This window comes from Corvus kubaryi, unplaced genomic scaffold (genome assembly GCF_017639235.1).
Source record: "Corvus kubaryi isolate FWS band 111438036 unplaced genomic scaffold, C.kubaryi_AGA036_p1.0 37300, whole genome shotgun sequence".
Lineage (NCBI taxonomy): Eukaryota > Metazoa > Chordata > Aves > Passeriformes > Corvidae > Corvus > Corvus kubaryi.
The window spans coordinates 15,037,290-15,049,609 of NW_024581093.1; the positions used below are offsets into that span (position 1 = coordinate 15,037,290).

The following is a 12,320-nucleotide window of genomic DNA, read 5'->3' on the forward strand; positions in this document are numbered from 1 at the left end:
CCTGTACAGCATCCCCTCTCTGTGCCACACTCCTGTGAGCCAGGTGCAGTCAGAGGCCCTGAGCTGGGGGATGGACCAGCTGGGGATGTGCAAGAGGCAGGGCCACACTCCCTCACAGACTGTACAGTTTTCTGGGAAGCTCTTTCAAGAGGACCTGGAGACACAACAGGTTTTGTACAAAATTGGTTTGTAATCAAGATTTGTATGTAAAGATGGAAAGACATTTGTGTGGTCTTCTGTATCCAACTACAAACAACTTAGATCCATTTAAAGCTGGAAACCTGGCCTGGACCTCAGTGCCAGCACATGGTGCCATGTATTTTCTGTGTATGTCTGTGGCATGACCTCACACATCAGGGATGAAGGGAATTCAGAGACTGCATTCAGACTTGCATGTTTTAGAAACTGAAATTTTGATCCTCAGTGGCAACAAGAACAGCAGGAAAAACCAGGCTATTTATTCAAATATGTTCAAATAATACTTTCACATGGAAAATATTGTAGCATTTGCTGAGCAATTTAGGCACTGTGTAAATATAAACTTCTCAGAAATGTTCCTTATTCATTCTGTCATGCACATTCTTACTGCAGTTTATTCCCATTTCCAGCAGATGTCTTCAGTGCCCTAGGAATGATCAGGAGAGCTCTGATTTTATATTGCTTATCCAACAATTTGAAAGAGAAAAGAGCAGGTTTTCCTCTGCCTGTTTAATGCACAGGGTAAATCCCCTTTGTTGTACAGCCTCATACCAGTGTTACCCAGTAAAGGATCAGGCTCAGGCCGATTATACATTTTCTAGATGCTTCAGAAGAGCAGCTCCTGGAAGAGCAGCTGCAGATAGACACCCATCAGGTCAAACATGTCTGTACAGCTGGGTTTCAATGCTGTAAAAATGTTGTACTAAGGAATTGGGGATTGTTTGTCCTGCTTTTGTTAATATTGTTTCCTAAAATAATACAATGGGCTCTGCGTGGAATAAATCAGCCTCATATAACAAGGTGACAAGTTACATCCCCAGCTGGTCCATCCCACAGCACAAACCCACAGCTCAGGTCCTCTGACTGCAAGGATTATCCATTTTATATCATTTACTTGCACCAGTGGCTCAAAAAACCCAGTATAAATCAAATCTGCATCCTCAAGAAAGATAAGCTGGTTTAGCAATGTGTATTTTAACATGGAGAGTTGAGCAAGGATTTCAAAAAGAATCCTGTGGGGTTTTTCCCCACCAAATAAGCTACAACAGGGACATAAATATTACTTGCTGAATTTTTAATGCTGTAGCTATGACTGAATTCATTTAGAGAACTAATCAGCTCGATGCTGTCCCTATCAAAGCCAGTGGGATGAGACCTGTGAGATTCCAGTTTGAGTTGAGCTTGCCATCTTAATGAAAATAAGGGCAGAAGCTTGCAACAATTACCCTTTTATTTTCCTGTTTTGCAGGTTGATTAGTGAACAGAACACTGTAATGACTTTATCCACTGCTGACATGTTGAACAAAACACAGATCAAAGATCTCATATGAATCATATTATGTATGCTTTATTAAGTTAAACCACAACCTCAGGGAATGTGCTGCAAGAAATACAGTATTGAAATGAGCCATGTAATATGTGAATGGTGAGAACTGGCAAGAGTAAGTGTGGTGCAGGACAGCCAGTGGCATCCAGCACATTTGGGTGAGTGGTTCCAGATTGATCGTTCAAGTGAGACCTTAAAGATGATTCCCTCTGTCAATCTCCTGTCCTGTGCCTGTGCTGAGCCTGGGCACTGCCCTCTCTAGTGCCACCCTGCACAAACACACCACTGCTCTGTGGGTTCAGCATCCCCTGGCAATCAGACTTCAGGATGGCACTCATTTTTACAGCCCACTATGCAACACCATTTCCCAGCTGATCTTCAGATGGAGCAACCTCAGCTCTACTCACCAGGTGAGGACGAGCCAGAAGGGCTGGATCTGCAGCCTCCTCTGAATCCAGGCACTTGCTGGGTTTGGGGGTCACTTCTTTCCCTGGGATGCCCTTACCAGAGGCAATTATTCAAATGCACATGGAGAGAATGATCAAGAAAATAGCAGAAAATTCTTACAATGGCCACATTCAGTGTTGGTTCATGCTCTGAGTTACCTGATGGGAAAGCAAGGAAAATTTAGATTATTGTCTCTCAAATCCTTGTATTTGTATGGAGTTTTCCTGTCTGTGCCTTAGCAGAGGGCATTCAGAACATGATTCTGTGCATGTCCATTGCTTTGGAGCAGGTATGATATGAGACACAGCTGTGAGCCATGCAGGCAAAGCTTCCAGCTCAGCTGCTGTTAATTAGGATTCTGCTATTAATTTGGTAAATTGAGAATTAAATGCCTAAGAACCATAGGTCCTTAAACCAAATGGCAGTATTATGGCAATGGACAAATAATTTCATTTTTCCTTTCTACAGCAGAAATGGTTCAGAAACTCAAAGGGATGCTTTTGTACAAGCAAAGAGATACTTGGTGAGTCACAGGAGACTTGGTTGGGTTTTTTTTTGGTTTTTTTTTTACAGAGGGAAAATATTTCTAATATGAAATGCAGACACTAGAAGGAAAAAACAGCAGCAGAGAAATAGAAAAATAATCTGTCAAATCAAACTGATTTAGAAAAACATTTCACTTATCATCATCTCTCTTCTGTGTTAGCAACAGAAGAAATGTTTTCTCCTAGAAGCCTCTGGAAAACATCATGGATCTACCAGGGCTCCAGGCCACAGAATGCCTGTCACAACGGAAGATACCCCAGTGACCACTCAGCAAACTTTGCACACCAGCATTTACAAATGTTTGTTTATTATCTTATCACCTGGCTGGCCCAAGGAGAGAAATCCTTATCACAGATAATGCATCCAGCATCTGTGCCATCTCACTGTGTTCTTCCAAGGCAGGAAGATGCTGCATCATGTCCTGCTGCACGACACGGTGAGCCCCAGCTTTCCATGGGGGAAATGTATTTACACAGATTACCCAGCAGACAGGCACAACAGGATTTGTACTGCAACCTGCAGCTTGTCAGGGAGATGATGTTTGGCAGGGACACAGCCAGTGTCTGGCAGAACATAGCACGTTTCCAGCTCTGGCAGAGGCAAAGGCAGAGGTGCTTCCAGCAGGGAGCAGGAAGATGGAGCAGGACTGGCAGAGCCCCTGGGCTGGGCAGGAGAGGCAGATTGCAGGAGCTGTGGGCATGGGAGGCCCAGGTGCTTCACACCTGTGGCTCTAAGAGCAAACCTGCCCCAGAGAAATGCTCACCTTCTACCCCCCAACCCCTCAGCACTCACAGTAAAACAGGCTTTCCTTCAGCACTTTTCCCAGTTCTTTTGGGCTAAATGTAGCACCTCAGCCTGGTCCCTGTGCAAGAAAAAGCAGCTCTTCCAGACAGATCAAAGCCCTCCTAATCTGTGAAGGAAAAGAAGCAAGTCCCCACAGCTGCAGCCCTCCCTCAGTCAGAGACCTCATACCCCAAACCACAACCCTCTGCCCCTTTCAGTAACTGGGAGCTGCTGGTCCTAAACTAACAAGTGTCAGTGGCATCTCTAAATTGAATCCCATTTAATCCCTGGCTGCCCAGTTTGAATGGTGGTATCTGTATCAAGCATTAAACACCATGAGGCTTCAGAAGCTGAAAGAGTAAAGAGTCTTCCTTTGATTTTTTAGATTATGCTTTAGTTGAGACGGTTTCAAAGCTTTTACCAGCTATGCAGGCTTTTCCTTCCTACATGAAAGCTGATCTTACATGATGGCAGGTGTAGGAGCTTTTAAGAGACAGGACAATCACTATGAAGGCTGTCAATGCTTGTTCCTTCCCTTTTTTTCCTCATCTTGCCCAAAATGCCTGCAGTTCCCATAAGTGAGAAGAAAGGTTTCTATATGTGACGGGTTAATCCAGATGTGATAAGTCCACCTGGAATTTCTCTGTCACTCCCTGAGGGGGATGAAAGTGGACTTGACCCATATTCTTCAGAAGGTAAAAAATTAATTTTCCAGAGAATAACAATGATGATTGAGTATTGCAGGGACTCTGGAACCCCTTCAGAGAAAGGCTGGGACCTGTTCCAAACACACACATGAATCAACAGAAAACATGCTTCAAATGCTACTCCATCATTACTCTTGGGCAGAGATACACAATTCAGTTTTTTTTTCCTACATTTTTCCTCTAACTCTTCCTCACCTGCACTGTTCTCCCAGCACCTTCCAGTTCCTGCCCAGTGCTGATGGGGAGGTGACAGAGCCAGGCCAGGCAAACTCAGGAGCAATGGCTGGGGTAGGGTAAGCTGGGCACCATCAATCTGCAGGGCTGCACTGTGCAGATAAAGCAACACTCGCAGCCACGCTCCAACCTCTCACAGGAGAACACGGGGATGTTTGCCTAGGTGTCACAAATGACTTGGGAGAAAGGTGCTTAGAGTGTGTGGATTGTTCTGGCTCTTTCTGCAGTGGAACAAAGCACTGGCTCACATCAGGGGACCCCAGTGCTGCCGGGGGAGAAACTCCCGCACAGTTCTGGAGCTGGGCGGGTGTGCTGGCAGTCGTAGCCAAACTAGGAGAATCTTTCCTGACAAAACCCAGTCAGGAGGAACCAGTGAGCTCACAAAAAATGAGAGGGGAAGCACAAAATGGAAGATGAGGTGAGAACCAGGGATACTGAGGATCCAAGGTGGATTTTTGCATTTCATGCAGATGGTGCACAAAGGCAACCTGCCACATCCTGCTCTGTGGTAGAGTGTGTGACAGGGCACTGCAGATGGCACAGTGGGAAAGCTGGTAAAGGCAGAGCTTTAGTGGTAATCACAGAGAATTTGCAAAAGGCTATGGCTGTTTGCTTTCAGCCTCATACTGACCCTGTGATTAGGGATGCACTGATCATTATTTGCTTATTAAGGCTTGAAAACAGAGGGCAGAAATTTACTCTGCTCCTCTACACACTCGGCAGCTTTCCTATGAGCTTTGAGATTATAGAGCAGATTTGGTAACTACTGAAGTGAGAGCTTCCAGGAACATCACAGGCTTTGGAGTGTGTCCTTCGTGACTGGAATGAACCAAAGCCAACACTCCCTCTTTGTTTAGATATTAAAATGAAGTTCATTCACTTCTTTCCCTCATGCAGGGAGACCTTTAAAGCCATATACTCAAGTAAAGACTGGAGATGACTGTAGGCTTTGGTAACCATCACCAGTTCTGCCAAAGACATGGAGCCCTGGGTTAAGACCAAGGCCCAGGAGAGTGGGATTCAAAACTCAGTCATGTCCTCCTGCTTTCTATAAGCTAATCTGGTGATGACTGCTTTGGTTTCTATTTTAAGATTATTCCATTAGAGAATTCTAATTTCTGGAAGGAGCTGTTTCTCTGAGGATCACTTGTATGGCAGTCTAGTCCTGAAGTTCTGGAAACTAGTTTCTCTTCATATCAAAATACACTTCCCTAAACACTTAGTGAAAGGTGTTTCTTTAATGTTTTGAATTTCCTAGACTGTGACATTCAAAATTTTACATCTACATTGTTAATGTTCTGTAAAGCAGCAAGCAGCAGTTTTAATAACCTCGATTTACTCTGTAATAGACAAAATAAATTCTTTGTATATCCCACAGTGACCAAAATGGAAAATAAGACCTCAAATTTTCCTCTTAAGCAGTTCCAAGTTAGTTCCCTAATGTGACCATAATACTAGAATAAAACATAGAGGCCAAGGATAATGCTATGCTCAACATTTTATTTATATTTTTGTGTAAACATAATTTGCTTTTTGCTTTGTAGGCACAATATAACAAAAGCTCTAAAGCAACAAATACAATTAAACAGTGTTTCAGTTCACTTCAATCAGGCTTAAGTTAAAGAAGCTTTCACAGTTCCTTTAAGGCAAATTGAGAAATAATTGGTTTCACTTGAAGAAACTATCCAATTGTCTCAGAGTTGTTTAAACAACACTGTCAGTAGTAAGCACAAACCTTCATTTCTGCTACAGTAAGACTTGGTCAGTGACAAGCCTTGGCTTCACCAGTTTGAACAGCACCACCTCCACCCCTTCCAGCGTGATACTACTGCTTGTGGTCTCCTGAAAGGTGCTTAGGGCTTGTGGGCCAAATTCTGCTAGCACACATCCTGCTTCCAGAATGGATGCCTGGAAAACTTCCATTCATTTCAGTAGCAACCTCCCTACATGCCATATTGATACCAGCAAAACACAGAGCAGAGTTTGGCTTGCTGATGGTCACACTCAGCTATGTTGCACCCAGGTACTTCCAGAAGTATTCCTTTGTACTCACTGCAATTACCTGATATTCTGCTGATCAGAAAATGGCCCTATAATTGGTATGAATTAGCATGAAGAGTATTTTTTGCCTTGCTAACAAAACCAGAAGGAACTAGCCAAAATTATGTGATTGTTGTCCCTGTGGTGTCTGTGGCCATGACCAAGATCACCCATACTTGTCTTGCAGGGTAATTTAGAAGTAGAGCCCACCAGACTGTGGTTTAGAACAGAAGAATGGGTTTGCTATTCTGCTTGCCCTACTAATTTAAGGCCTTGAGAATGCCACTTACTGCCAGCTCGAAGGTCACCAGCAATATTGCTCACTTTGGCGTCAAATCAAAATTCCTAGTTATGTTAAGGTCTGTTGCAGGACAACATCATTACACTAGCTGCAAAACAAAATTGGGCATGTTTCCTACTGCTGTCAGCTGATGAGTCATGAAAACTTAATGGCCCTACTTAAAAGTCCAACTGGCAAGCCCAATAAATGGAAAACTCTCACTGAATACATATTTTCTTCTGTGGATAAAGTCCCTGTTTGGGCCTGAAATGGCACTGGAAGTGTAGGCAAGCTTGACAAGAACCTCAAAAATGAAGAGAAAAAAATGAAGTTCTGGTTGGATTAATAGTTCAAAAGCTTTTTGGCATTTTTCTCCACAGTTGTTTCTTGCTGTTATTTTTGAATTTGTTCAACCCAAGGGAAACTCCTTCAGAATGAACCATCTACACAAGTATCTGACAGTGATTTCATGAGTACAGTGTAAAGAGATGGACATTAATACTCAGGCAGCATAACCAAACAAACAGAAAAAACGTAATGAGACTCTTGTAAAACCACACATAAAAGTCATCCTGACTCAGAAGTGCTCTCACACTGAGAAAAGCCTGAGAAGCCCACCCTTTTCATTTTTCTGTATTAATTTTTAACTTCTATCACAACATGCTACTTGTAGATTTAGGTGAACAACTAGTCATGTCTGGGTAAATACTTCCTTTCGAAAAGAATATTAATTTGAAGCTGTAGGCATTATGCAAGGTCTCTGCCAGTCCTTCAACATTTCTACTGTACATGACTGCAGTAATTTCAAAAAAACTGTTTTAACAAGACAGTTGAGGACCTGAGTAGCTGCTGTTTGGACAGGTGAAGGATGTGGAAAAAAGATTTACTTTTTTCATGTTTAAATATAGTTTCCACTAGTGGGAGGTAGATAAAATTAGCTGGTCTTTGAATACTTGATCCTGTAAATAATTATAAATATAACTGTACAAATGGAGCAGAGCTTTTGATAGAACAACTCACCTAGATAAAAGTTATCGCTGTGCATGATTTATGGTGGGATTAAGGCCAAACCTCATTTTTTACAGGGTTAACTTCTGCAGGAGTTCAGCTCCAGCCTGACAGTTGACCACACATTAGTGATTTCAGAGCAATAAACTCCATCATCAAATTTCTTTCCACATCCTGATAAGTGATCCTTACCAATGCTACTTAAAAATGATATTTCAAATTGGTTTGAATTTGACATACGAGTCGATGTGTCCTTACCAGAAGATGTTGATCAAAGGCTCTCAATTAATGATTTCTTGCACAATTTCAGATTCCATGATTCTAGATGAGGTACTTTTGAAAAGGAAGATAGGATTCCTTGTGAAATTATGAAGTATGACTGAGGAAAATGAAAAGTCATCTTTGTTGCAACTTTTATTTGTGGTTCATTAAAGAAAAATTGTCTTAACACCGAAAGTCCAGAAATATAAAATTATCCCTCCAGTTACCAGAATCTTTCAGACAGCAAGTGGGGATTTTTTTTTACTGTTTCCAACTTGGAAAAAAAGCCCAAACCTCCCAAATAACTTTATGCAAGATGTTGGAATTTGCATGAGAAAGATGTCCATCTAAAATTACACAGTAAGTTAATAAGGCTTTCAAACAAGAACAGAAAAATCCATGGGACTCCTACAGGGAAACTGGGTATTACACAGAAATGTTGTAATACTGCACTGAATGAGAATGGCACTTGAGTTCAAAACAACAATGATCAACAGCTCATAGCTCAGCTGACTGCAAACAAATACAACACACACTGTACTACAGCATTTGTTCACTGATGCACAGAAGAGACTTCCCAGTCTTGTTCCCTTCTCCTTCACAACTCCTCCTGCCTCCCCCACCTCTGGCTGCTACTGGATGAAGGGCATGCGCTCCTTGTTCTCATTGTCCCCTTCGTGGTCCTCTTCCTCCTCTCCAGCCTCGCTCGTCTCCGTGCTGTCGTTGGCCATCTGCACCATGAAAGACGAAGGACATCAGAGCACCTTTCTCACCCTTTGATTCCTCCTTATTTCAGTTTGGTTCATTTGACAAAGCGACTTTGGAAACTCAAGAAGACAGGGTTGCCACACGAAAATCAGCATTCTGTCTGTGCAAAGCCTTTGCTGGCACTACACCACTTCCAGCTAAACCTGCAAGCTGTTCCCCCACAGCTCACAGCTCTATTTCCTAACAGAAAGCTGCTTGTAGGACAGCTGCACACGTGGACTCTGCTCTGTGCACTTACTGATAGTAAGGTTCTCAGATAGGAAACACAGCTGAGTAGGAAGTTTACAGAATGTGGGACCTCTGGTTTACAGCTCCTGTATCTGCTCTTCCAGGAGCAGGTAAATGCATGGCCCCATCTGAGGCACAGTGTGAAAACTCAGGGGGCGATTTCCTTTCTTTTGTAAACTAAAACCCCAGTGAAACTTTACAGAGCAGTGGATATGTAGATACTGGCAGAATACACCCACGACAGAGTGCAGATCCCAGATCATACAGGAGTGGGAAGAAACCGCATTTTCATATTTTACTGGAGATGCCTGCACAGGCAGTAGGCAATTGCAGAAATCAATTAATTCAGACCAGCATTTAAGGCGTACACTGTGGGGTTTTTTCACATGGAAATATTTATTACAAGCTGTGTAAAGGTGCAGGACCCTCCAGCACTTCACCCTGTCAGTGTGACAGGTCTGTGGAGGCACAAGAGTCTGGTTCACTGGATGGGGGTAGTGTTTAACAGCACAGATTAGTGTGACTGGATTCTCTCACACACCCACGTTACCTCTCGTAGGACACAAGTATTAGCTTACAACTGCTTCAAAACCAAATAAGCAAGGGACCCATTTACTTTTAAAAGAGAAATGCAGTGATGTTCCTTCCTTGTTTGCTTACTAACCTCTGCTGGAAATAAAAATCTCAAACACAACCAGATTTTTATGCAGAAAAGCATTGCTCTGAAGTTACCCATATTTTTGAGTTAACACCCTTTCATAAAAGTGTACTGTTCCACATGTTCTTAAAGCCTTCCTTTTCCTTGCAGAGATTTTGTATGAGATTTGGGGTGGTTTTAGAGCAAGAGCTTAACTGTAAGTCCAGGTTCTTTTCTGTTCTTTTGAAATGGGAGATATCTCAGGTCTGAAAGTGAACTTCATACATCAGTACTGATTTAAAGTCAGTTTTGCATTACCTTCTTTACTGCTCTTTCCTATACCACCAGTGAATGCTCAGGCATGAGCCCGGCTTTCATTTACCACTGCTCTCTGAAAGGTTTCTGTACCATGTTAGCATGTGCTCCAATAAGTGCTCCAAATCCAGTGCTCCATCACTGCTATCTTCCTTCAGGACATTTCTAGAAATATTTACGTATTATACTTCATGTATTACAAAAACCAGTAAACTAAATTCCTACCAAAAGTGCACTCTAACTTTAGTGTGGGAATCAGAAAGCACTTCTATGTTTGCACATTAAAGTAATATTGACTGGGTTTTTTCCTGTTGAATCCACTTATTCATTCAGGAATTTTTTAGTGTGAGAAATGTCTGTTTGTTTTCCATCACAAGGACAGAAAGACACATGGCAGTTTTACCCAGATCCAACACTTGCAGGCACATTTTTGGAGAAGGAGATAGCCATTCAGTATAGAATAGTAACTACTGGCACTTCAGGAAGTACATTACACTTTGAGTTAAATACACAAATTATGGTTACTGGTGGTATTTGGGTGCTTTGGATTTAGAAGAAATTGGTGTCAAAACAGCATTGCAAAGGACAGAAGTCACTGCCAGGCTGTACTGTGCCTGGCTGTACATCATGTCTGCAGTGCTTTGCACTCACCAGGGGAGTGGGTGCTTTCTCCACATCCAGAATGAGTTTGCCTATATTTCCTCGGTCATGGATTCTCTGCATGGCCTCCTTCACCTGAAAGAAAGATCACTATTGATAATTTTCAGTGACACCCTAGGAGAAGCCTGAATCCCTCCCTTCCAAAACCAGCAATATGTTTAAGGCGTGCTATGTGCAAGGTCACTCAAAGAGCTGCTTGAGAAAAGACTGATAGTTAAACATTTTTTTAGTGAATTTGTAAGGCCTGGCTTTTGCACTGTGTTTGCCAAAATGGGATGTGAGTCCCGAAGTCAGTCTCTGAACAGCATAACACGTCCATACCATTAATGCAGAACCAAAGTGACGGATAGCTGAGGTGCAGAGAGAAATACAGGCTCAGGGAGGTAATCCTAGAAGGTTGTCCATTGCATTTTATCTTTGCAGAATATTTATCAAGACATCCTACTTTCACTGAAAGTATGAAATGTTTTTCTAATTGACCTATGATATTTTTCAATTAATTTCTTACAGGTTACCACAGAGGAAATGCCGTGTCCAGGCAATGGCTGTGATCAATGCAATGCTGCAGGTCCTGCTGCCTAAGCAAACATTTATTTCTTTCTTCGTCTCACTTTTTTTCAGCAACTGTTAAATAAGTGGTGTCCTACTGATACCACCAAGACCATCTGTTTAACAGCTGGCTGCAATTAGCAGTGAGAAAGGCACAAGAACCTCTTCTTTCAAGTGCACTGGAGAGCAGCTTATTTTGATGTATGATGTTTCAGAACTCAAGAGACCTCATTGTTGATGAATTGAATTTGTGTGTGTGTTGCACTGAATGTGTAATATGCAGCACACAGACCACTGTTGAGTCACTGGCACAGGCTGCCCACAGAAGCTGTGGCTGCCCCATCCCTGGAAGTGTCCAAGGCCAGGTTGGACAGGGCTTGGAGCAACCTGGGATTCTGGAAGGTTCCCTGTCCATGGCAGGGGGTTGGAACTGGATGAGCTTTAAGGTCTCTTCCAATCTATGATTCTATAAATCACTGAAAATTGGAAGATGTCAAGAGTTTCCTCACTTTCACAGTGGGAAACTTCAGGAACTGAAAATGTGCCCATAAAGGCTGTTCCATATCCTCATCACAGTGCTCTTTGCCAGCATAACAGGGTTGGTCAAGACAAAAATGAGTTTTATGTTAATAGGATTTAGCACCTGTGACATAGTTCTGTTGAATATTTTAAGAATAACGGCACATAAGTTTGAAAGAAAATGTTGAGTTGGGACCTGAGGAGTCCCACAGTACATTTAAAAGCCTGAATTGGGGTCCAGGCCCCCAAAATAGTCCCTGAATGTCTAATACAGAAGGAGTTACGTGATTTTAAAGGTAATACAACATTCAACTTCCAATTAAATTTAATGGATGCTGGGCACAGCACAAAATGTCTTTCCCATCTGTTGGCCTTACTTGGGAAGCTGACTGCAGTGAACTCAATATTACTCCTTGAATTTTGCAGAGATGTTCCCTCAATTATTAAATACCGGACTTAAGAAAAATTCTATTAGAACAAAAGAAAAATTGCACTGCAAACACAATGACTTTCTAATTTAGGGCATTATTGTAAATTCACCTCAGAAAACACAATCTTATGAATCCCACTGGATAGCAGGCTGACCTCTAAATGTAGTCCACAAAATCACAATACCTTTTATGAAGCTACCTTAGAGCATAAACAACACCCAACTATCCTGTCAGACTAGTTCTGTACTATGGATACTAGGCCTTTAAGAATATCCAACAAAGATGCTGGAGAAGCAGCAGCTGTATAATTTTTTATGGCTGTTATTAACCAAATCAAGCTTTTAGGAGGTTACAGCACAGCATAAATAATTGGAGAAATAAA

The 12,320-nt window shown here is 42.2% G+C and overlaps 2 protein-coding genes across 4 annotated transcripts in view; one reads left to right on the plus strand and one right to left on the minus strand.

Annotated features, from left to right (window-relative positions):
- The window catches only part of TDRD12 (tudor domain containing 12), a 57,605-nt gene extending 46,247 nt beyond the window's left edge, over window positions 1-11,358 (plus strand). The window contains exons 29-32 of one of the 3 annotated variants that reach the window (XR_006015968.1): window positions 1,448-1,683; window positions 2,441-2,495; window positions 2,679-2,954; window positions 10,950-11,358. Coding sequence is in view for 1 of the 3 variants with exons in the window: in XM_042027619.1 (XP_041883553.1) it covers window positions 1,448-1,529 (82 nt within the window). In the remaining 2 variants the exon portion in view is untranslated. Of the gene's footprint in view, window positions 1-1,447; window positions 1,742-2,440; window positions 2,496-2,678; window positions 3,950-10,949 lie in introns of those variants that run through there. The other 2 variants (XR_006015967.1, XM_042027619.1) reach the window with 2 other exon arrangements.
- The window catches only part of VAT1L (vesicle amine transport 1 like), a 56,673-nt gene continuing 50,075 nt past the window's right edge, over window positions 5,723-12,320 (minus strand). Inside the window, exons 8-9 of the mRNA XM_042027627.1 lie at window positions 10,431-10,514; window positions 5,723-8,562 (exon numbers count right to left, since the gene is read on the minus strand). Of these exons, the coding sequence (XP_041883561.1) occupies window positions 8,464-8,562; window positions 10,431-10,514 (183 nt within the window). The 3' untranslated portion in view covers window positions 5,723-8,463. The remainder of the gene's footprint in view (window positions 8,563-10,430; window positions 10,515-12,320) is intronic.